The sequence below is a fragment of the Olea europaea genome, chromosome 4 (genome assembly GCF_002742605.1).
Source record: "Olea europaea var. sylvestris chromosome 4, O_europaea_v1, whole genome shotgun sequence".
Taxonomy (NCBI): domain Eukaryota; kingdom Viridiplantae; phylum Streptophyta; class Magnoliopsida; order Lamiales; family Oleaceae; genus Olea; species Olea europaea.
This window is the reverse complement of record NC_036240.1, coordinates 1,065,140-1,090,917: the sequence shown is the minus strand read 5'-3', so window position 1 is coordinate 1,090,917 and position 25,778 is coordinate 1,065,140. Positions and strand designations below refer to the sequence as shown.

The 25,778-nt window shown below is 34.0% G+C and overlaps 2 protein-coding genes across 2 annotated transcripts; one reads left to right on the top strand and one right to left on the bottom strand.

Annotated features, from left to right (window-relative positions):
* The first annotated feature begins 876 nt into the window (after window positions 1-876).
* LOC111393200 (vacuolar-processing enzyme) lies at window positions 877-5,147 on the top strand. The gene is made up of 9 exons (XM_023018624.1): window positions 877-1,202; window positions 1,417-1,581; window positions 2,681-2,837; window positions 2,954-3,039; window positions 3,125-3,324; window positions 3,882-3,930; window positions 4,018-4,227; window positions 4,503-4,709; window positions 4,802-5,147. The coding sequence occupies exons 1-9, from the start codon at window positions 999-1,001 to the stop codon at window positions 4,985-4,987; spliced, it is 1,464 nt and encodes a 487-aa protein (XP_022874392.1). The 5' UTR covers window positions 877-998; the 3' UTR covers window positions 4,988-5,147.
* A 19,862-nt stretch (window positions 5,148-25,009) lies between these two features.
* LOC111394028 (auxin-responsive protein SAUR36-like) lies at window positions 25,010-25,516 on the bottom strand. Its single transcript, XM_023019818.1, has one exon. The coding sequence runs from the start codon at window positions 25,514-25,516 to the stop codon at window positions 25,010-25,012; it is 507 nt and encodes a 168-aa protein (XP_022875586.1).
* Between the last annotated feature and the right edge of the window lie 262 nt (window positions 25,517-25,778).

Here is a 25,778-nt window from a genome sequence, read left to right as displayed (position 1 = left end):
TTCATTTTTCATGCCACATGGACATTTTTCATGTTTTGAAGGCATTTGAATTCTCATTTTCTGATTTACTACAGCATTTTTTCCGTTTATTCATTATTATTATTTTTGGTTGGTAATGGAAACAAATTTTAAGAATTATTATAAAAAAATATTTTCCTTTAATTGACAATTTTCATATAAAATAAAGCCAAACAAACACTAAAGATGGATGATTTTCATAAATTTTTTTAGTAATGGAAACAAATTTCATCCCCAATACTAATAAAATATATTCTTTTAATTGACAATTTTCATATAAAATAAAGTCAAACGAACACAAAAAATGCTATTATTTTAACATTTTTCATGTAAAAAATTATACTAATAAAATACAATAATTTATAATTATTAGAAAAATAATTTATAGGCAATTCAATTCCTTGAAATTCATTTTCTTTTTACCCAAATTTCATTTTTGCAATCAAATGAACCCTAGTGGTTGTTGGTATGGATTTTGATAATTAATTTTTTGATCGTTAGAGATAGGTCTTATTTATGAGAGAAAAATTCAAAAATGACAATTGTAATAATAAAATAACGATCAAAAAATTAATTTTAATTAACTTTTTAACTGTATCAAATAAACTCTTAATACATTAACTTGTTATTTAAAACAATAAAGTTATGGAAAGTTAATGTCTCAAACTGATACATCATCAAATGACTATGACAGCAGTTTACTATAAATAACATTATTAAAAATAAGAAAAGTCAAACGACGGAGTTCCACCTGTTAATCATATTGGAGATATGGACCCACCATTTCACAGTTGTCACTCCCCTGTCTTGCATGGCTTAATACACCTCTGTTTAATAGATGTATATGAAGTACACATACGAATGTAGGTACTCAGTTGCATAAGCTGCTTTACCTTTTTTTCTCTACTTTTCTCACTTTTTCCTCTCCAGATTAAACTCTTCATCTGTTTGTGTTTGTATTGTGGTGCTGCTTTTAATAGATGGGTTTTTATGAATTTGTGTTTTTTGGGTCTTTGTTGTCGATTCTGGTGGCGCCACCGTCTTGTGAAGCCAGAGTTGGTCGACGAACCCCTTGGGACCCCATAATCCGGTCGCCGGTGGAGCACCCTGGAACTGAAAAAAATGGTACGAGATGGGCAGTTCTTATAGCAGGTTCCAGTGGGTATAGCAATTACCGCCATCAGGTGAAATTTCTTAACATATATTGCTTAGGTCTTGACGCTTGAATTTTTCTTTTCTTTTCCATTTTTTTGAACGAAATAGGGTAGACAATAGGGTAGACGAGAGGAAAATAACTATTAGTTTATTATACTTGTCTATTAATTTTGTCCCTCTTTCTTGTTTCCTTTTAATCGCGATTCAATTTATTTGAATTAACTTAAAAATGGACTTATGTAGGCGGATGTTTGTCATGCATATCAAATCTTGAACAGGGGAGGCTTGAAAGATGAGAACATTGTAGTTTTCATGTATGATGACATAGCAGATAACGAAATGAACCCAAGAAATGGTGTTATAATCAACCATCCCGAAGGCGATGACGTCTATGCCGGAGTGCCAAAGGTAAAGTATCATCACATCACTAGCAGCATTCTTATCAGTAGTAATAAAATGTTACAAAATAGAGATTATTGTAGAGAATCTCTGTAATTTTTGGAAGGAATGAGATGGACTTTGGTGTAATAGTCAGTTACCATGCTTATTATTGTTGTTTTTTTAAGTGTTGACATGGATTTTGCATTTAATAATGGTGGGAGGCTAACAGAACGATCAAATTGATTTAGAGCCTCATTCTTTAGAAACATTTTCCGGCAAACTCATTTTCAAGTACACATTCTCCCAATAAAATATTTTCACACTTAAACCCGAAACTTTTCCCTTTTAATGTTACAAAATATATTCTCCCCCAAAAAAAAAAAAAACCCTTAATTTTTATGCAGTTAAGTGATGATGCTCTATCACTCAAAAGTGAAGAGAAGGAAAATTCTTAAGCTCAGCGTGGCTGAATAGTCTATAGAAAGGAGGGCACATTATTATTATCTTTTGGATTCATGTGATATCATTCCCATGTTCATGGTTTGGCAATCTGAATCAACAAAAATATTAGCCTACTCATTGAAATTAAATCTGATGTTACTGTTGATCAAACGTGTGGCGTTGGTTAGTGCATGAGAGACAATAGAGATCTCAAGTGACAGAAGAATTTGAAGTCTTGAAAGTTTCAGTTGTTAAAATTTGCTTACTTTCTATTTTCTGGTATTTTAGCGTGTAAGTTCAAAGCCATTGAAGTTTCAAATTTTTTTTCTTGCTTTGGCCAAGTAAAGACAGATAAAACATTTGTTGTTGGGGATAGAGGGGTTTTACCGTCAACGGCATCAAGTGATGGCGTAATAGAGAAAATAAGATAATGTTCACATTGAGCCAAGGTTCTAATAAGCAAATTAGCGGCATTCTAATTGAAAATGCTGGGATGGTTCAAGTAAATGGGAATTTTATTTTCTTTAACGGAGGTCGTTATACTACTGATAGAACTTTTCTCATGAATTGATTAAAATATTTTATTTTGGCATTTGCAAATGATATTACATGACTACCAAGTTATCTTGTTCAATTTCTTCTTATTTCAGTTTGAAGTGATTGTTAATTCATGTATACAATCTAGGACTATACTGGTGAGGAAATTACGGTAAAGAATTTTTTTGCTGTGATCCTTGGTGACAAGAAAGCTGTGAAAGGAGGAAGTGGAAAGGTTGTCGACAGTAAACCTAATGATAGAATCTTTATATATTACTCTGATCATGGGGGTCCTGGAGTGCTTGGTAAGTTGATCAAGAGGAAGCCTGCACTGTTTAATTTTTGCCCATTTCATATCTTTAGTGATATATCATGTTGACTTCTACTTTCGAAATTCTAATAAAGCCTTGTTTCGTTTCAGGGATGCCAAGTACCCCATACCTTTACGGGAAGGATTTCATTGATGTTTTAAGAAAGAAGCATGCCTCTGGAACCTACAAAGAGATGGTGAGTGGTTTTTCTCGATGTTTGGCATTTTCCTAATTGGCTATGAGCTGGTCCGTAACAGTTGGATCCACCATGTATTTTTTAGGTCATATATGTTGAAGCATGTGAAAGCGGGAGTATATTTGAAGGCTTGCTGCCTGAAGATCTGAACGTATATGTGACAACGGCATCAAGCGCAGATGAGAGCAGTTGGGGAACATATTGTCCGGGAATGGATCCTCCGCCTCCTCCAGAGTACATAACATGCTTGGGAGATCTATATAGTGTTGCTTGGCTGGAGGATAGGTATGCTTTCTCTGTTATTGCATTGTGGATTCCTTTATTCCTATATAATGCACACTTTGAAATGCTCAATCCAATCGATCAAATTGGATTCTTGATGACAATTTAAGTTCTACTAGAGATTGAATATCCAAAATAAGGGTTTGTGAAATGATTTTACTAGGTTTTTGATGACTTAGTGGTGGATTTTTGAACATATTGATATTTCTTAAATGAGTTTTTGTTAAACAATTGCACTTCAGAGTTTCTGCTTCATATATGTGTGTGTGTGTGTGTGTGAGAGAGTTATGAAGAATAACTTGTTCTTTTATCAAAACAGCTTCTGTTAATGGAATTTTTGATGAATAGTTTCACTTTGGTGTATCAATGTGAAGAACACAATCTTTCTAATTGAAAATGAAAAATTATTTAATCTCCTGAATGGCTTAATTAACTTCAACTGGCACTTACGCAAGCTTCAAAACGATCATGGCTTTGATTGCAATTTTGTTGTACTGGCAATGCTGTGTATGTTGTAAGTAGTCTGGCACATTTGCTAGCTTCCTTCCATTTGTTTGCAGTGAGTCTCACAACCTGAAAAAAGAAACAGTGGAGCAGCAGTATCAGAAGGTAATCTCGATGCGAAATCCTTAAGCAGCCTGCAAAACCGAGGAGCTCATTTATATCTGAGTCGTAATAATTGCGAACTTCTTCCAGGTCAAGGATAGGACATCCAACTACAACACCTATAATGCTGGATCTCATGTGATGGAATACGGCAATAAAAGCATCAAACCCGAAAAGCTCTCTTTGTACCAGGGTTTTGATCCTGCAACCGAGAACCTCCCTTCAAATCGAATTGGCTTCAATCATCAGATGGATGTTATTAACCAGAGAGACGCTGACCTTCTCTTCCTGTGGGAAAAGGTTAATTCTTATCTAGTACATCATGCTAGACAGTTATGGTATGATATCTTCGGTAAAGAGGACTGTATAGCTATGGAAAATATTAAAGAGAACTAAAATCTAGTTTATTATACAGTAAATACTATATATCAAATGTGATATTCTACTTTGTTACTTGGACAATGAAAAATTAAGCAAAGTCAAATTATTTCTTCTTGTATTCATCTAGTATTGATGTAGAAAGTAAGGATTATTTACTTGTTTAAAGTGCTGAATATGATGCTGCCATGCGACAGTACAAAAAAATGGAGGCTGGTAGTAACAAGAAGGCAGAAACCCTTCAGCAGATCAGAAACACATTACTCCACAGAAAGCATTTGGATGGGAGCATCAATTTTATCGGATTGGTCTTATTTGGTCCTGCAAAGGGGCCTTCCATTCTGGAATCTGTGCGAGGTCGTGGTTTACCCCTTGTGGACGACTGGGATTGTTTAAAATCAATGGTAAGATTCTCGTTAAAACCACTAATCTATTTTTCACTTTTCCCAGAAATTCTACTGATGTAAACTTACATGCCGGATTTCTTTATTTGTAGGTTCGTCTGTTTGAGACACATTGTGGTCCATTAACTCAATACGGGATGAAGCATATGCGAGCTTTTGCAAATATATGCAACAACAACGTCTCTGAAGAAGATATGGAAGAAGCTTGTTTGGTTGCATGCCACGGCCATGATTCCGCAGATTGGACTCCTTTAAATCTTCGAGGTTTTAGTGCTTGATACACGTATATGTGTTGTAATTTATCAGTTTGTGCTGGAAAAGTTGGCTCTCTCTCTCTCTCTATGAGACAATGAAGTAATAATGTGGCTTAAGATCCATTCGTGTATGGAAATCTGGTGTATATGAAGGTGTGATATCTCGAGTTTCAAGTTTTTTGCACTTGATGATAGTCACATGGACTCTTGAATGGATAAAAGCTGTTGCTTTTATCTTTCTATAATTGGTAGAAAGAGAGGAATAAAAATCTGATGCATTAATTGAATTGAGGAACGGGCTAATGATTCGAATTACATAAAAATATGCTATTATATAACTAGAAAGTAGGATTATCCTATAGTCTAGGTAAAATTAGCTAGTACCCTCTAGATAGTAGACTAGTTAAATCTTTATTCACATGAAACAATAAGGACCAAATCTTACTATGCATTAATTCGAGATCCAACGATAGAGAACTTTACAGAAAATTCTATTACCACTGCATCTAGTTTTGATATTTACCATAAACCTCTAAGGAACATCATAGAGGCATCGAATTCAACCATAAACCCTCACAATCTCAATTTCAGAGTCGCTACAATGGAACATGAAAATGGACAGAACAATTCACAACAGTTTACTCACACAGAGAGTTTTCAGATCAAGGACTCGATTATCACAAAGATAATCTAACGAAGAGAAGATGAAAAATCATAGAGACAAAGCTCTTGAAGATTCCAGAAAGAGGCGACTCACAAAAAGAGATAGTAAAATGATGATTCCTCCTTAGGTCAAAGGAAGAGGTCTCATTTATAGTTAAAATCATCGGCCATTGATCAGTGAGTTAATCGAACGGTCCCAGTGCGACTAAGAGTGGACTGAATTATTGGGCTTGGTCATCTCATTCCATATTGGGCATTTTTTTATCATCACAGTCTATGTTGGATAGGACCTTGGCATTACGGCTCAACAGATCTCCACATTAATACCAATGGTCATACAAGAATCCTAATAAATGAAAAAATTTATATCTTTATTCCCAAAAATGCAGCTTCCCAGTATTTTCAACAAGCATCAGGTTCAGCACCTATTCAGAACCTAAAAATTTAATCAGCATCAATGTTCAAAATTTGTAAACAGGACTTAAACTTGTTAAGAGGTATTACCTTAGTCCCTAAATCAGCTGGATTAAACTGATTTGTAATTTTTTCTAGTAACACACTTTCTTTTGAAATAACATCTCTAGTAAAATGCAACTCAACATCAATATGTTTGGTTCTTTCATGAAAAACGGGGTTCTTACACAGGTGAATTGCACTATGACTGTTTGAATATAAAACAACAGGATTCCTTAATTCATTTATTTCAGATAACAAGCCTTTAAGCCATAAGACTTCTTTTATTGCTTCAGTTGCAGCAACATACTCAGTTTAATACTAGATAAAGCAACAATAGGTTGAAGTTGTGATTTTCAACTAATACATGTATTACACAAAGTAAACATATAAGCAATAGTAGATTTCTTATTGTCTCTATCTCCGGCAAAAACTGAATCTACGAAACCCTTAAATACAACACCTTCATTACAGGCACTAAAAGTCAAACCAAGATGTGAAGATTCTTTCAAATATCTCAACAGCTATTTTAAAGCTACCCAATGTTCTAGCCCTGGATTGGCCATAAATCTACTAAGTGTGCTAATGGAATGAGCTACATCAGGCCTAGTACAAACCATGGTGGACATGACAGATCCTACAACATTAACATAGGGTATTTTTTCCATCTGTCTAATGTCAGATACTTTTATAGGACATTGCTCTTTACTGAGTTTAAAATGGCTAGCCAAGAGAAGTGAAACTGATTTAGAGTTATGCATGGCAAACTCACTCAACATTTTTTCCACATATGTAGTTTGCTTCAAGTTCAGTAAACTATGGTGCCTTTTCCTAGTGATTTCCATCCCTGAAATTCTCTTTGTATGTCTTAAGTCTATCATTTCAAATTCAGCACTTAAAGACCTTTTTATCTGATTAACATTCATATTCTGACCAATCGGCAACATATCATCCACATAAAGAAGTATAAAGGCAACAATAACATTTTCATTATTTCTTTTAAAATAAAAACAATAATTAAATTCACTTCTTATAAAACCAATAGTAGATACAAATTTATCAAATCTTTTGTACTATTGTCATGGAGATTGCTTTAAGCCATATAATGATCTTTTTAACAAACACACATGATCAGATTTAGATTCATCAATAAAATCAGGTGGTTGTCTCTTATAAATCACTTCATCAAGGTCACCATGCAAGAAGATAGTTTTCACGTCCATTTATTCAAGTTCAAGGTCATAATGAGCAATAAGGGCAAGCATAACTCTAATTGTAGTATATTTAATTACAGGAGAAAAAATCTCATTATAGTCTATGCCCTCTTTTTGTGTAAATCCCTTCGCTACAAGTCTAGTCTTAAATCTTATGGGCATCTTTTCAGTATTTGTAAGAATTGGTTCAAATAATTAACCAAAAATTGGAAAATGAAAAGATGTGTAAAAATGGAAAATGAAAAGCTGTGACTACGTGTCAACTTCAACCAAATATTCGGACTTGATCCGATGGTCAAATTACAAAAATAAATAAACCAACTTATTCTACTCGTCAAGTAAATAGTTGTGATATATTTGAATCTCGAAACCAGTTCCGAATGAATGATAAATTGCGGACCAAAATTGGAAGAAATGAAGTATTGCAACTTTTCGAAAGGATGTAGGTTTTGGACAAGTGATGCAACTTTTTGAAATGATGCATGTTTTGATCCACACTACTTCATTTGCACCCTTTCTACATTTATAAATAGGACCCTATGGATAGGGATGTCAAAAAATCTCGGTGGCTCGGGCGGCCCGTTGCTCGGCTCGTGGCTCGGACCAACCGAGCCAAAGCTCGGGCCGAGCCCCAAAAAGGGGCAATGGCCCGAGCCCAGGCCGGCCCGTGGATTGACGGGCCGGCCGGTTTAATTTAAAACAAAAAATAAAAAAAAAATAAAAAAAATAGGCTGCCGACAGCTTTATAATTAAAGCTGCCTGTTGGGCAGCAATTAGGAGGAAAAAAAAAAGATATCAAAACACGAGCCGGCTCGACTCGGTAATGCCCGAGCCAAAAGCTCGAGTCGAGCTTTATTTTTTTTGAGTCGAGCCGGCTCGGCTCGGCTCGAGCCCAAAAAAGCCCGTATTGAAAAAGCTTGAGTCGAGCACGAGCCGGAAGTTTCGGCTCGCGAGCCGGCTCGACTCGGCTCGTTTACAACCCTACCTATGGACATGATTTTGGGTACACCAATTGCATTTAACATTCATTTTCCTCTTGCAATTCTCTCCTTTCTAATTTCATAGCATTTTTATGCATTTCCTTGGTAGAGAGGGAATTCCGTTCGAGTTCGCTGGTTGAAATCATTTGGAGTGCTCCTATGGCTTGAGGTGGTCGTTGTATTTTGGGAGATGGCTGTCGAAAAACCGTTAGCACCGATGCGGGGCAAATTCATCCTAAGGAAAGAGTTATACTCGCCTCGACCAATCGCATCACTTACATCTAATTTTTTTCTAATTTCATTTCTACTTGATTTTAGAAAATAATTAATTTTATTTATATGATTTATACAAGGTTCGATATGAATAATCACATGTTTTAATTCAAGAATGGAAATGGTCAGATTCGATAATCATTGGTTAGTTTCTCAAACTCCATTTCAGTAAATCGAAACCTTGTTTCGATTTTGTGAATATAAACGGTATATTTTTTGTGTATATAATATGTACATAATCGGTGTATTCCTCAACAATCTTAAGATGAATTTTATTTTTGTGCATTTTATAGTTTGATAAGTAAGTGACATGACTTGATTATGTGGCTTGATAACATATAAAATCTATTTTATATGCTTGACTATGGAATTGCACGATGCATGTGTGAGATTTAAATTTGTTATTGCATGAATTATTTACTATTCATGCCATTTTAACAGTTATGCTCCATTGGGTATTATTTTGATTAAGTCTTATTCGTTCACGTATCGATTGAGTTCCAAGAATTCAGTTTGTTTAAAATATTTAATTATGAAGGGCTTGAGTTCTTTCATCTTCAAGCCATGGCAGTTTAATTTTCAAAAACATTATGTCTATCCCTTTTCTTAAAATATTGTGAATGGCATGTGAATAGATGCTTACATGAAATTATACATTGAGAGAATAATGATAGTAAAATATTCTCTAATTTGGGTTTGTTAAAATGCAACATATTCGAGATTCAAGATAATGAATAACTTTGGTCTTGTTTTACCTTATGTGGACACTTCTTTGTATGAATGGTTGTACTCAAACCAATGGTCATTAGTGGGAGAAGGCTGCCAAACCAAATTTAATTTCTTCCATCCTTCTTTATATAACAATGGGTTTCGAAAACATTTTTATCTGTGTTGACTGTTGCTATTGGTTTTGGAATTGCATGGTGCAGTTCCGACCATTGTTTAATTTAATTAATTGTGGTAGTGGCAATTCATATTGTGATGATGAGATTACAATGTCATCTCATATAATATGGAAGTGCACAGACTCCCTTGAGACATTGACATTCCTATAGATGGAATACATTTATACAATGGATGTATAAATGTTTGAAATATAAGTTGTTATTCCTTCACTTTGGTCATGATGAATTGGATATTGTTAAAACTAACTCAAGTCCAATAATGAATGGATGGAAATAAGGAAATTATTCCTAACCATTGGACATATAAGGATGTCAATTATTTGATGAAAGTATATGAACTTTCATGATGACTCCTTTGATTGGAATATGATAATGATATGGTAAATTAGTTAGTTAAAATTTCAGATCTTATTGAAATTATACTAACTTTGACTATGATGATAGCCTCAATTAATTTGATAAAATTAAGTGAGATGATTTAAGTGGATATCATTATTTAGTAATGAGAATTAAGCCATTTAATTATTTGAAATTGTAGAAAATTGTGTAGAATATTATGAAATATTCTATGATCAATTTAGATGAAAATGTGCATCCTTTCATATGAAAAAAATATGACTTTTGATATAATTATTTTCCAATGGGTATGTCTTTTTATAGAGATTATTCCAAGAGGTGTGTCCTTTTATAGGATTGTGTCTTTTGAGAACACAACTTTTCAACCGATAGTTGAAATGAAACTATCATATGAAATGTCACAAATGTTATAAGTTGCATATGTTTAAAGAAGTTGCAATGCTTAGCCCTCTTTATTGTTGAATTTGACTTCAATCATGAAATCAATTAAGTTAGTATATGTTTTGAAAGCATTGCTAGTCTATATGATAGCCTTGATTTAATTTGAATGATGAAATTAAAATAATTGGATTGAAGTACGTTATATGCAACTTTAATTGAAATAAATTGTGAGTCAATGACCACTATTTTGAAAGTACTTAGACTTTCACAAATCACTCGATACGGTTATTATGAATTGAACTATGAAAGAGTTGATGAACTCTAAGTTCAAGTATAACTCAAGAATGTGAGGGTTAAACTTAATACTCTTTTGTGGATGCAATATTACTAGATTATATTTGTATTCCTAATTGAGGAATTGTGGGGGTAATTCAGTTTAACAGTTACGTTTGCTTCTATCTTATAATCACAGAACGATATTTGTAAAGGTGGAAAGATAGAAAACCCTTATACTGATTATAAGGATGATATATACTAAGTCTAAAGTGGATGAAATGGGTTGTAAAGCCGATAATGCTGTTTGTTTAGATATGCAAGAACAATTGGAATATATGAAGAATATTCATAAAGTTCAAATGCATGGTAATGTTTCAATGATGATATTAAATACCCATGATTCTGAAATCTACTAGTAAAAGTGATTAGTGTAGTGTTTGATAGAAATTCTCCAACCGTGTTTGAAAATTGATATAGTTTTAGATAAAGCTAATGAAGCATATAGCTTCAGGAGAGAATTTCTGGGTGGCGACAATTTGTATCTATCAAATGAATCGATCATTGGCTAGCAATATTAGATAAGATACGAAGTCACATGTAATGGTAGATCTAGACGTATAAGTCATAGACATAATACCATTAAGCAGATGATCTCAATGGTGTAAACTCGTGATACCTTTAAAAGACATTTACTAAGAGAGATCAAGAAGACTGCATATCGAAGGGAATGTGATTGAAGCCTACTACGTTAGAGTCCTTGTAATGGTAACCTTACCTTGTTGATTGGAGATCCCGGTAACCCTACCTTGTTGACTGAAAATCCCAAGATCTTGGTTCAAAGGGACAACTAAGCTATGAGGATTCCACGAAACAATTAGGAAAATAATTTCCTAACTCATTCCTATGATATTAAAGCACTTTCTGCAGAGTTGTAAGAGGTTAAGATAATCTTTTAATGATTATTATATCTTGATTAAGTCAAGTGGAGTAGGGCAGAATACTTTTAATAGGAGGTCACCTATGTGAGTGTGAAGTGTGGCCGCTTCAATGAGAATTATTCAAGGCTTAAATTTTCTAAACACTCACAGAACCAAGAAGGGTTCAGGGCCAAAATGAACCAAATCATGAGAACCATGAATGGTTTAGGAAAGACATTGTGTGAATATCATTGTCTTGGCTTATACTAAAGGCTGAATGGTTCAATACATCACGTTCACCAATTAGCCGAGTAAGTCCGATGGTATTTCACTAAGGGAAGTTCAAGGCCAAAAGCTACCTTCCCTGATGCAGTGTTTTTTCTTACCTTCTCTACATTGCATCATATCATCGCATTTGCATATGCGTACCCAATTTCCATTCATGTGGGGGATTGTAAGAATTAGTTCAAATAATTAACCAAAAATTGGAATATGAAAAGGTGTGTAAAAGTGGATAATGAAAAGGTGTAACTACGTGTCAACTTCGACCAAATATTCGGACTTGATCCGATGGTCAAATTACAAAAGTAAATAGACCAATTTATTTTACTCATCGAGTAGATCATCGTGATATATTTGAATCTCGAAACCAACTCTGGATGAATGAGAAATTGCGAACCAAAGTTGGAAGAAATGAAGTGTTGCAACTTTTTGAAAGGATAAAGGTTTTGGCAAAGTGTTGTAACTTTTTGAAAGGATGCATGTTTTGACCCACATTACTTCATTTGCACCCATTCTACATCTATAAATAAGACCCTATGAACATGGTTTTGGGTACACCAATTGCATTGAGCATTCATTCTCCTCTTGCAATTCTCTTCTTTCTAATTTCATAGTATTTTCATGCATTTCCTTGGTAGAGAGGGAATTCCGTTCGAGTTCGCTGGTTGAAGTCATTTAAAGTGCTCCTATGGCTTGACGTGGTCGTTGTACCTTGGGAGATGATTGTCGTAAAACCGTTAGCACCGATGCGGGGCAAATTCATCTTAAGGAAAGAGTTATACTTGCCTTGGCCAATCGCATCACTTACATCTAATTTTTTCTAATTTCATTTCTACTTGATTTTAGAAAATGATTAATTTTATTTATATGATTTATGAAAGTTTCGATATGAAAAATCATATGTTTTAATTCAAGAATGAAAATGGTCAGATTCGATAATTATTGGTTAGTTTCTCAAACTCCATTTTAGTAAATCGAAACCTTGTTTCGATTTCGTGAACATAAACGGTATATTTTTTGTGGATATAATATGCACATAACCGGTGTATTCTCCAACAATATTTCCCTTCTTAACACTAAAAATCCATTTTCAATCAACAAAGGTCTTACCTGCAAGAGGAACTAAAGTCCAGGTCTTATTTTTCATTAAGGAGTCCATTTCATCTATCATACCAGCAAGCCAATTCTCAGATTGTTTGCTGCTCATAGCCTCTTCATAAGATTTTTGTTCTTTAAACACTAAGTCTTGATAGGACAAAACAGCAAGTAAAAGGTAATCCCCATACCTAACAGGCTCTCTTACTTCTCTCCTAGTCCTATCTCTAGCTAATTGATAATCTCCTAATTCATCAGGTTGACTTTCCAGATTTTCTTGAACACTTTTGTCTTCATTGTCTTGAGGACTAGAAGTTGTTTTAGCTTCTTCATCCACCTGTTCATGATCAACATGTTCAGTAGGTAAGCCAAGCTTCACCTGCAGCTTGGTACTATCACACTTTTCATCACCAGATAGGCCTCTTGGCTCTTTATTTTCTAAACAAGGCATTTTTGACTCATCAAAAGTAACATCTCTGCTGGTAATGATTTTGAAACCTTTAGACTCTTTACTCCATAGTCTATAACCTTTAACTCCATCAAGATATCCCAAGAAAACACTTTTTTGGGCTTTAGGTTCAAGTTTTTCCTATACTCTGATGGGAATAGGCAGTACAATAAAAAATTCTTAGGTGGGAATAATCAAGCACATGTCCTGTCCATAACTCTTCAGGGGTTTTATCACCTAAAGCACTTGAGGGGATCCTATTAACAATATATGAAGCTATCATTATTGCTTCACCCCATAAAACCTTAGGAACACCAGAACTTATCAACATGCACCTAACCTTATCTAGTAAGGTTTTATTCATCCTCTCAACTACTCCATTCTACTGAGGTGTATAGGGTACTTTTTTATGCCTTTTAATCCTAGATTCTTTACATAACTGGTCAAATTCAGAATTGCAAAACTCTAGACCATTATCAGTCCTAGGAGTTTTAATTTTCTTCCCAGTTTCATTTTCCACCAGAATCTTCCAAGTTCTGGATTTCTCAAAGGTTTCAAATTTATGTTTCAACAAATGAATCCAAACCTTCCTAGAGTAATCATCAATCAAAGACAAGAAATATTTATTTCCTCCTTGAGTGATAGTGGATGAAGGCTCCCATAAATCAACATGTATATACTCGAGGGCCGAGGTGGTTCTATGCTTTCCTATGTTAAAATGCAGCCTATGCTGCTTACCTAAAGTGCTGTTTTCACAAAAAAGACACATTAGATTTAGAGTCCTTCCCAAACACACCTTTTTTATGAAGGATGTGTAGGTCCTTTTCCCCTACATGGGCCAATCTCTTGTGCCATTTTAAAGTGGCATCAACTTCAACACTAGACGACTCTCCTATTTGGTCAAACACTGTATTAGCTTTGATCACATAAATCCTATTTCTTTTAACACCTTTAAAAATATCAAGTGATCCCTTTATCACATGCAAAAAACCATCTCCTATTTTTCTTTACAGCCCCATATCATCCAGATTTCCTATGAAAATCAAGTTCCTATTTAATTCTGGGACATACCTAACCTTTTCAAGGGTGTAAATGTATCCATTATCAAATTTCAAAGTGACATTTCCAAGTCTCTCAACTCTGCAAGCTATATTATTTCCCATAACCACTTCACCTCCATCAGTTTTCTTAAAATTTTCTAAACAACTCTTCTTAGAAGTCATATAGAAGGTACAACCAGAATCCAAGATCCATTCTTGGTTCTGATTTCCTTCTTGTGCAACATTTGCAAAGTTAGGTAAATGTTCAGTCACATCATATACATCTACTGTGGCAGGACCTTCGAATTCTACCATATTTCCTTCATCAACACCCTTAAACAGTCTTTGATAAAATATCCAGCTTTCCCACTCTCATAACACTTTTTAGTCCTAGTCCTTGACTTAGACCTACGTCTACTTTTAAACTTTCTCCTATTATTGTTTCCCTAATTATTATAGCTTTCCTGAGTACCACTAGATCTACTTAGAGTCCTCCTTCTAACAAACAAGTTTTCAGGCCTACTATTACCTCTTTTAGACTTAAGTTCAAATTCCTTACTCCTTAAAAAAGTCTATGACAATATCAGGTGTAAGAGTATCTCTACCATACTTAATGACGACTTTAACCTCTTTATAAGCGTCAGGTATAGCATTAAGTAACACTACAACCTTATACTCATCAGAAACTGTCTCACCTGTATTAATGATATCTTGAACTAACTTATTAAAAATGTCTAGACTGTCTTCTAAGTCTCTAGTAGGGTCTATCCTAAAGCTACAAAATTTCTCTAACAGAAACAGCTTATTAGGCAGAGACTTAGACAGGTAAAGTTTCTCTAGTTCATCCCACAGGGCTTTAGCAGTATCATGTTTTCCTACTTTTCTTAAAACTTGATTAGACAAATGCAAAATAATGGAGGTATAAGCAAGTTCATCAGATTCTTCCTTTTGATCATCTGTCATGGTATCAAGAAATTCATTTGTTATTGTTTTGAAAACCTTTTGCTGAACTAAAACACCTCTTATTTTTTTGTTGCCAAATGAAAAAATCCATTTTTCCATCAAAAACACCAAGTTCAAAAGATGTTTTTGTCATGTTTTGTTGTTGAAAAAACTAACACAGTATTTCCAAAAATTAAAACAAGACAGATGATCAACTTTTGAAAGTATGATGATTTTGACCTTCGCAAAAATGATGTTTTAGATCATAGAAGAATAAAATGCAATCAGATGAATAAATCACAATTATTTCTAGTTATAAAAATTTCAACAATAACAAGATCAATTATTATATCAATGTAAACAATGCAAGAACCAAGGAATTAATACAAAATAGGCAGAATCAATATCTCAGGTGCACAAATAAAAGTCTGCAGTAGCACAAGAGTGATCAAATTCACCAGGATTCTGTGAGAATCAAAGTTCTTAGGTCAAGGCTCAATTTGAAACACCCAATCAAATGATCACAGACAAGTATAATGTGATATCATGCACTGGTGTAAGTAGCTGCAATATACAGCAGTTGAAACATATCAAGATAGAGACATAAACATGTATATCCTATGTTATGTGTGTGCACGATCGTGTAGGGTCAAAAAAATGCAAACTGAAGGGTGGTTGAATGATTAACCACCAAAAACAATCAAGAATCCGTTATTTCAGCAAGGATGAATGTTCTCCAAGTCGCCAACAGCAGATCGAACTCATAAAAGTTCACGTTCAGAGTTCCAGTTTTAGATCGAACCCACATGATCTCAAGTTTTAGGGTTCTTTTCCAGATTGAGGCCAAAAGTCACAACTTTCTCAATTTCCCATGGTCCAGGTACCGATCGGCTCAGCAAAATCCCAGATCAACACAGATCGAGACCTAGGGTTTCGCAATCTGAAGTCAAACGTCTGAAAATTAATTTTCCAGTGTTCAGACTCCGACTGAAGACTCAAGAACAAGTTATCAACACTTTGAGACCACTATTAATTCAAGATCCAAACTGTACAACAAATATGATAGAGAACTTTACAGAAAAATCTAATACCACTGCATCTAGTTTCGATTTTTCATAGGCTCGGACCATAAACCTCTAAGGAACATCATAGAGGCACCGAACTCAACCATAAACCCTCACAATACGAACTTCAGAGTCGTTACAATGGAACACGAAAATGGACAGACCATTTCACAACAGTTTACTCACACAGAGAGTTCTCAGATCAAGGACTCGATTATCACAAAGATAATCACTAGATAATCTCACAAAGAAAAGATGAAAAATGACGGAGACAGAAAGCCATTGAAGGTTCCAGAAAGAGGCGACTCACAGAAAGAGAAAGAAAAATGATGATTCCTCCTTAGGTCAAAGGAAGAGGTCTCATTTATAGTTAAAACCATCAGCCATTGATCAGTTGGTTAATCCAACGGCACCAGAGCGACTAAGAGTGGACTGAATTATTGGGCTTGGTCAAGTGGGCTATCTCATTCCATATTGGGCCTTTTTTATCATCACAGCCTATGTTGGACAAGACCTTAGCATCATAGTCCAACATGATGTATAATAAAGTTTATAACAAACTCTCCCTGAAGGCTTTTAAACTTTCTGTTTATTTGTTTAGCTCCTTTAAGCATAACTCTCCAAGATGCAAATATCCAACAACCTTCTTAGATTTTGACAAGGAAGAAAGGAGAGATTTAGTGAATATATTAGTCAACTAATCTTCTCTGTAGTAGTTCAAATCAATTGTTCTATCATTGCAGAGATCTCTTAAAAAATAGTACTTTGCATCATCATGCTTGCTTCTTCCATGTAGCATAGAATTTTTGAGGAGTTTGATAGTTGAGCTGTTGTCATAAAAAAATATAGTGAAACCTACTTGCCTAAAATGTGACTCTTCAAGAATCTACCTCAACTGAATAGCTTGACAAGGACAAGCTGTAGCAGCAACAAATTCAACTCCATTAGTTGATGAAGTGACAATTGGTTGCATCAACTTCATTAAACGAAGTGACAATTGGTTGCTTCTTGGATGACCATGAATCAGTCCCTATACCCAGCATAAAAACATAACCTAAAGTACTTCTATCATCTTGATCTCTGGCATAATGACTGTCAGTAAACTTGAATAGGTCTGATCTTTTATCCTTATTGTAGAACAATCCAAAATCTTTAGTTCCCTTATAAGTAATGAAAGATTCTCTTGACAAATAGCAATTGCATTTTGTTGGATTCTCTATATATCTGCTCATTGGACTTAAAAAAATGCATTATATTTGGTCTAGTTGCTATTAAATACATCAAAATCCTTACAATTTGCTCGTAGCATGTTGTCTGCCATTTTTCATCTTTGTTTAGCTTTAAGCCAAACTCAATTTGAGTACTTATAGGGCTATGATCTTTCATCTGAAATTTGTCCAAAATTTCTCATAAATACTTCTTTAGACAAATAAAGTTTCCACTAGCAGCCTACACTACTTCTATGCTAAGTAATGCATCATAGCAAGATCATACATTTCATATTCAACCATTATGTACTTCTTGAATTCTTCAAACATGATATTGTCATTTCTAGCAAATATAAGATCATCAACATATAAGTAGACAATGAGCATTTTTCCTCCATCTGTGTATGCTCGTTTGGACATTCCTGAAAACCTTATTTTGAAAAATAAGCCTCAATGCAATGATACCAAGCCCGTGGGGTTTGTTTCAACACATAAAGACCTTTCTTTAATCTATACACTTTATCCTCATTTCCAATTTTAATATATCTCGGAGGTTAATCGACAAATACCCATTCCTCCAAGTTTTCATGCAAGAACACCAATTTGACATCCAATTGGAATATGGATCATGAATATTGTGTTGCAAGCCAATGTGATCACCAATTTGATTGTATCACGCCTTGCTACTAGAGCAAAAACTTCTTTATAGTCAAACCCATAGTCTTGCTTGTATCCCTTAGCCACCAATTGCACCCTATAATTGTCAACTTTACTACTCTCCTTTAGTTTTGTTTTAAAGATCTACTTCACGCCAATAGTTTTGTGCCCTTTTGGAAGATTTGATATGTCCCAAGTATTGTTTCTTTCAATGGTTGCAATTTCATCGTCCATTGCTTTCCACCATTTTGATTCTTTAACAGTACTTTCAAAAGCTGTAGAGTCACAATCTAAAAATAAAGCAAAATAGGTGATTCGATCTTCAGTTTGGTCAATTCCAGTTACCTCATAGCCTATCATCTAATCGAGCCTCTTTCGAATATGGTGACGATGGGATTCAATAGCTACATCAGTAGCTTCTGCTACTGTTGGTAAAGTTTCAGCAGTTCTTGAAGCTACACTTTGTGGATTTTCAGGTATAGGAGCCACTGAAATTTAGTGGTGCCGAGGTTGTTTTATTTCTTGTTCAATTTCACTTCAAAAATTACTTGACTAGGTTGCTGCCTATTCCAATTCCACATGTCCCCATCAAAACTGACATCTCTACTGGTCACAATCTTCTTCGTAAGTAGATTGAACAATTTATATGCTTGGGATGTTTCGCTTACATTGAGAAAGACACACTTTTCACCTTTATAGTCAGGCTTCTTCCTGTTCTCATCTGGGACGTACATATGCGATGCAATAAAAAATTCTAAAGGGATCTACAGTTGGTTTCCACCCACTCTAAGCTTTTGGTGTCATGTTTTGAATCGCTAGTAGTACTCCTATTAAGGACATGGAGGCTCCAATTCACCGCTTACGGCTAAAAATTCTTTGAAACTCTCTCTTGCCAGCAAGCTTCTCACCATGTTGAGGAAGGTTATTTTTTTCCTCTCTGATACACCATTTTATTGCGGTGTATAAGCGGCTGTGAGTTCTCTTTGAATGTCATGAGCATTACAAAAACCTTCAAGTTCTTTTGAGCAGTATTCTCTACAACCATTAGTACGAAGAGTTTTAACGTTTTTTTTTTCTTTTTTTCATTTTCAACACGCGCCTTGAAGCTTTTAAGTGCTTCTAACTTTTCTTGCAAAAATTGAACCCAAGTTTTTTGACTATAATCATCAATGAAGGTAATTAGGTTATCTCTTACCCCCCCATTAGAATATGGTTTTATCGGCTCTGTCAGAATGAACAAGCTCCAAAACATATTTTGCTCTCCATGACTTTCGTTTAGGAAATTGAGAACAAAGTTGTTTGTTAACAACACATTCTTTTGAAACTTGAGGAGTGTCAATTTGAGAAAAGCCTGTTATCATATTCTTTTGTTGGAGGATCTTTAATCCCACCAAAATTCAAGTGGCTGTAGCGAAAATGCTAAAGCCATGAAGATTTTTTCACTTCAACCATCAAGGAAGGTTAAGCACTTTCGATCTTCAGCGGAAATAATCTGTTTGAACTCATTTGAACAATAGCAATAGCTCTCCTAGAAGGATCATATATCTCATACGCATCATTCTTGATAGTAATCACATAACCTTTTTCATGTAATTGTCTAGCACTTAACAAATTGATTTTCAAGCCAGGAACGTAAAAAATAGTGGAAATTGTTTCTACAGTTCTTGGTTCTTATACTAATATCGCCATTTACCATTACTCTCATGGTAGAACAAAACTTACTGTAGAATGAAAATCTTCATTTAAGTAAAACAAGGAGTAATTATTTCCATACATGTGATTGCTGCAGCCTGAATCCACATACCATACATCTAATTGAGATTCCTCATTACTTGAACTGCCATCAATGAAGTTTCCACTTCCTTATTTCTTGCAAAATTCAATCTCTCCCTTCTCTTATTGTTAATATTCAGATTGATAATGACCGAAGTTATGGCACCTGTAGCATTATACCTTGGATTTGTCAAAGTATTGACCACGTTCTCTACCTTGCTTTGAAATTGATCATAATTAACTTTAAAATTTTTGATATTGCATGCTGCCATCTCTATTACCTCGACCTCCCTTTCCTCTATTTCTTCCCATTCCTCTAAAATTCGAGAATTGAGTAAAGGTGGAAGCCTTTAAAGCTAGCTCATCTAATGTTGAACTTCTGTTCATCTTTTGTTCATGAACCAATAAAGAGCTCATCAAGGAGGAGTGCATCTCTGTCTTTGAATTCTTCAATTAAGCAAACTATATAATCAAACTTTGATGCCAAGTAATGTAATATAGTCTTAACAATTGCAAGATTTTCCATCGTCTCACCATGGATTATCATTTTGTTAGCTATCCCTATGGTCCTTGCACAATAGCTGGTAATGGATTCACAATCTTTCCTTTGTAGAGTCTCAAAATCCCTTCTCAAAGCTTAGTCTTTAGTCCTTCCAATTCTATCTTTTGTGCTTCTGTTAGTACCACTCTAATAGTAGGTGTTATTACTCCAAAATTAATAACATGCCAATGCTCTTTAGACCTCAAAAAATTCTCCATTAGCATGCTACAATGGTCATAGAGGCCATCAAAATGGATTGACTGGTTACACAAAATTTTCAGACGACATCTATTATTGCTACTGCAATGCAAGGTTCTATGAATCAATTTAAAAATTCGTTGCAAAACAGATGCACAATCTGTTTACGGATTTTTTATTTTTTATTTTATTTTCGCACTGCAGATTCTTGGGAAGAACAAACGGATTTTAGTCTACAGCCTGACTCTGATACCACTGATAAAAAAATATAATAATAATAATAATAATATGGACTCTCAAATGGATAAAAAAAGCTGTTGCTTTTATCTTTCTATAATTGGTAGAAAAATAAGAAAGAACCAACTAAACAAGTATAGAAATCTGAAGCATTAATTGAATTGAGGAATGAGCTATTTATAGTCATAAAAATAAAGCGAATTTTATAAAAATCTGCCATTATCATTAGAAAGTAGGACTATCCAATAGACTAAGTAAAATTAGAAAGGAATCCTGAATTTTCTATTTATGATCCATGGAAAATACCTTAAAAATGTAAAGGTTAAGCGGAAAGTAACCATTATTTATTTATTATTATTTTTTTTTCCCCCCTCAAACGTGTTTAGATTTGTTGCTTTTTCTGACTTACTTATATTTTCCAAGTAACAATACTCTAATTGTCAAAATAAGTAACTTAGAGTATCTTCAATTGTAGTGTAAAATTGGATATAAATTAAATCATTTTTGCATCCTTATTTAGATCTTGATTGGTCCAAATTCAGAATGTGTTTCAATAGAAGTTCTAAATTCACTTTTTGCCTATAGTGGATGTAAAAAATAAATAAATAAGCAAACTTACATTTTTAGCCCTTGTTTGCTGAAAGATTAAAATTAGTTTTTAGTATATTTTGATAAAAATTAATGAAATGTCTTAGTTCAAAATTAAGAGCTCCATAAAATCTGTGATTAAAATTAATTATTGACTTCGATTTGAATTAAAATCTTCTAAACACTGGCTTGTGGAAAAAAGATGTAAATTTACGTGTTATTTTTACATCTTTTTGCCAGGAACGCAATTTAAATTTCATTTGCATCTCTTTATTGAAGAGGTTTTAGGCCATTTTTTTATAAATTTAAGTTTATTTTACACAACGATTCTTATTTTACTTCGACCAATAATCAATTATATATTTCAGAAGCTATTTATTACCATATTTTTAGGTAAATACCTTTCTTTTTTGTCCCTGTTTCAAACATACTGTGAATTTTTTTTTATTTTTTTTAACAATTTGACATTACCTAATTAACAGTTGGAATTAACAACTGTAAAAGTTCAACTCCGTAATTTAAAAGAAAGTGGCGTTTTACAAATTCAACATATATTTCTTTTCTCCTTCTGCAGACGAACAATAAATTTTTGGAGGAATTGTAGGGTTCTCTGTTCAATTTTTCTCCGTTCTTTGCTGTCCATTCTCGTCTTCAACGTTAGGGTGTGTTTGATTACATTTATTTTCCATAAAAAATACCAGTTTTCCACCTAAATTCTTATTTAGAGTGTTTGATTGCTATTTTTTTTCCATAGAAAACATTTTCCAACTTTTGAAAATATGCCTAATTTTCCTTGTTTTTAAGGAAAACATTTTCCTTGATTAGATGTGGTTTTTATTTTCCACAAAAGATGGAAAACATTTTCTTTTCTAGGTGATATTTTTCATGCCAATCAAACACACTCTTATATTTTTCCATTTTGTATCAATTTATTATCGTTCACTCGGGCATGTCGTCCGGGCGTGTGAATGCTTTCTTGTTTTTGAGTTTCTCAATGTATTATTATGCAAATGTTAATGAGGAGATACGACTTTCCATCACAAATAAATAAATTTCAATTGTGTAGCATGTATATCACTACTTACAGATTTGTTAACCAATAAATGATGTAATGAGATTTGATTGGATTAAAATCTCATAAAAAAAAATCATTTCGTCAAAAACCTCATCAATATGTAAAAGATTATGTAAATAATGGTGATGTACAATAAGTATTTTTCAATATTTTTTAGGGGAGTTAGCAATAATTTTCAGACTTTGTTACATGTATATCAAGATTTACATAATGGATTACATAATGCCACATGACACTCTATCATTTGCCCGTTTAAAATATATTCAATTTTTTCTCTCCACATCATATTATGTCATCCATTATGTATATTTTTAATGCACAAGTAGCAAAATCCATAACTGCCTTATTCTTGGCCATCGAAAAATTAGGTTTTATTTCGATTTTTCAAAGATTTATTAGATGTGAGGATTTATTTTTAAAATTAGCGATACTTAGGTCATTTCTAGGATTAAACGTCAGAATTAATTGACCATAAATAACAGTTAAAATTTAAATAAAATAAAATAAAATACAAAATTGAAAGATATAAATACAAAATAACATGTCAATATTGATTTTTTAATTTTCAAAAGTCTGGAAATTTAAGGTAAAATTATATATTCTAGAAGTTATTATTACCCTGTAAGGGAGGGAACGTTTTAAGCTTAGCCAAACATGTATTGAACATGTTCTTCCTGAATGAAATTGGATGTTCAAATTTATAGAGTTTATCTTGAGACTCTGTGTCTGAACATAACATCATGGATTATTGCTAAACGATGAACTCCTCCACGAGTAGACCCAAAATTGAATAATCGAAACACGGAGGAGGATTCTATGAGTATCACTTAACCTTATTTTTTAAAATTTATTTTTCTTAAAACTCATTTTCAATTATACATATGAGATTCGCAGTTTTTATCAACATTTTAATCATATATTTTATCATTTTTTATTAGAATCTTTATCCCAATCAAATGGAGGCTAAACTTTGTCGATTTAAAATTTTCCAAACTCAAATAAAATATAGGCCTTGGTGCACTTGGGACCGGGCAGGTAAAATATCTATGTCACATTAGACACCCATCGTTTTCTTAGTTAACTTATTCAATATTCAATCAACCAAAATTTTAATCCTATCTGCATGCTGTATGCTATTTATAACTCGAAGAAGAAGACAACTCATAATTAGGGAGGACAAGAAGATTGAAATTTTAAGTTACTTGCGACTGTAAGCCTCACTTGATAAGTACATAGGAAAATTGATTAATCGCAAAAATTGCAGATGTCTCAATAAATTTGTTGAATTGTCAATTTAGTTCCTATCTGAAATAGATAAATAATAATAATAATAATAATAATAATAATAATAATAATAATAATAATAATAATAATAATTTTTTAGCAGATTTTTATAAAAGTTGATAAAATATGTGATTAAAAAGTTGGGAAATTTATAAATGTGTGATTAAAATTTATTGTTAATTTTGACTTAAATTTTAATTGACTTTATAGACGAAACAAACAGGGACCTAGGACCATCTTTCGATACATTATGACTCTCCTCTATGAGATCTCAAAATGAATTCCTAACTTGGCCCTAAACATCTAGCATGACATTCCCCCTTATGAGGAGTGGGGGGTGGGGGAACCCGTGCATTTTAATGGGAAAAATGGGGGAAAAATCAGTGGTAAAGATCATATCATTTCAAAGAGTATAAATCAATGTGTAACTCAGGTGTACTTGTAGCAGGGTTGTAAAAACTTTAACATAGAAAACCATTACATCATCATATTAAGTACATTCGTATCATGAACATTCTTGATGCATTATGACTCGTTAATAGTCCCACTTTGTTATGATATAATCCTACTTTTTTTTCAGTATAAATTTTAAGGATGAAGCTATTTGTACATCCAAATATATACATCTTGTTTGACAATCCTACTATGAAAAATCTATTCATTGTTTGAAAAAATAGTGTTGTTAAAAATCCTAAGGGGTAGTTCAATGATTAAGCTTTGAGTTTGCTTCTCAATAATCACCAATTTGCATTTCTTCAGGGTCACTGAGATGAGTACTCGATTGTAAATTTCAGGATTCCGTGGAATTAGTCAAGGGGCGGGTAAGATGACCCAAATGTCTAGAGATCCGTCGATTCATTGAAATGTTAAACTAGGTGTAAATAATGATACACATGTAGCATGATAGAAAATTTTAAATTTCTTTTGAGTTCAATATATAGTTATGAAAAAATAGAAAACCATATCGTAACTAATATGATATAAAATTCATTTGGGCATACCCAAAAATTGAAGATTGAGCAGAGCGAAAAGATTTGTACAAGTTTTTCTAAAAGACCAAAACTAAGAAAAAGGAAAATCAGAGGAAAAACTCCAACCATCTGATGTGGAGGTGGACCCCGCCACCAACGGACCTTGCGATGGGAGAGCCAATGCTGCACTCATACCTCCACAAAAATCGCAGTGGTCCAATGAGTCACTTCAGCCTCCAGCTCCGCTTCCCACGGCAGCTATCAACACCGCACGCGGCGGCGATCTTCCTCTGAACATTCTCAAATTCGGATTTCCGGCAAGGAATCTGGATCCCACCCGGATGATTGAACCCGTAAACCTTCTCAGCTTCCCTTAACAGTTCTCCAAACAAGGGGTGATTTATATACGTCACAGGCACCAAGACACGACACGTGCCATCCTCCTTGTCGCCCACGTACACAGCCAGGTCCCCTTTTCGTACACTCACCGGCTCAACCGGTTCTTGCCCGACCCGTATGTAACGACCCGAACCATTTTTTGCATAACATAAGCCTTTAGCCCCATGCTTCAATGACTGAACCCATTTGCAGATCTTTGAAACAGCTCCAGTGTTGCTGTGCGATGGCTCCAGCTGCTGATATGTGGCTCTCCGCCGTGTGCGCCGACGAAGGCACCATTTGAACACCGTGACCAGCTTGTGTCCAAGCTTGAAACCTCTGGTTTTCCCCATGGCTGAGTGAATGAAATTTCAAGAAAATATAAGGGTTTTATTGCTTGAAAAATGATTTCTCGAATTGGATTCTGAAAATCTACAAGAAATGGAGAAGATCATTAATTGACATGTTTGACTACGCCGTCTTTATGGGAGTAGTATACGTTGCAGAGCTAATATTCTTGGTTATTGTGTACAAAAGTTATTGATTTCAGTGATGTGCTGACTTGTTATACTACTGCGGGCGAGAAGCGGTACGCTCAATGTTTGGGGGTCGTGT

Excerpts from the sequence above, each read along its gene's own strand:
- LOC111393200 (XM_023018624.1), top strand. The coding sequence starts at position 999 with ATGGGTTTTTATGAATTTGTGTTTTTTGGGTCTTTGTTGTCGATTCTG. Across the intron at positions 3,325-3,881 it reads GTTGCTTGGCTGGAGGATAG|TGAGTCTCACAACCTGAAAA; the intron begins GTATGCTTTCTC and ends ATTTGTTTGCAG. Across the intron at positions 4,228-4,502 it reads TTCTCTTCCTGTGGGAAAAG|TACAAAAAAATGGAGGCTGG; the intron begins GTTAATTCTTAT and ends GCCATGCGACAG.
- LOC111394028 (XM_023019818.1), bottom strand. The coding sequence starts at position 25,516 with ATGGGGAAAACCAGAGGTTTCAAGCTTGGACACAAGCTGGTCACGGTG.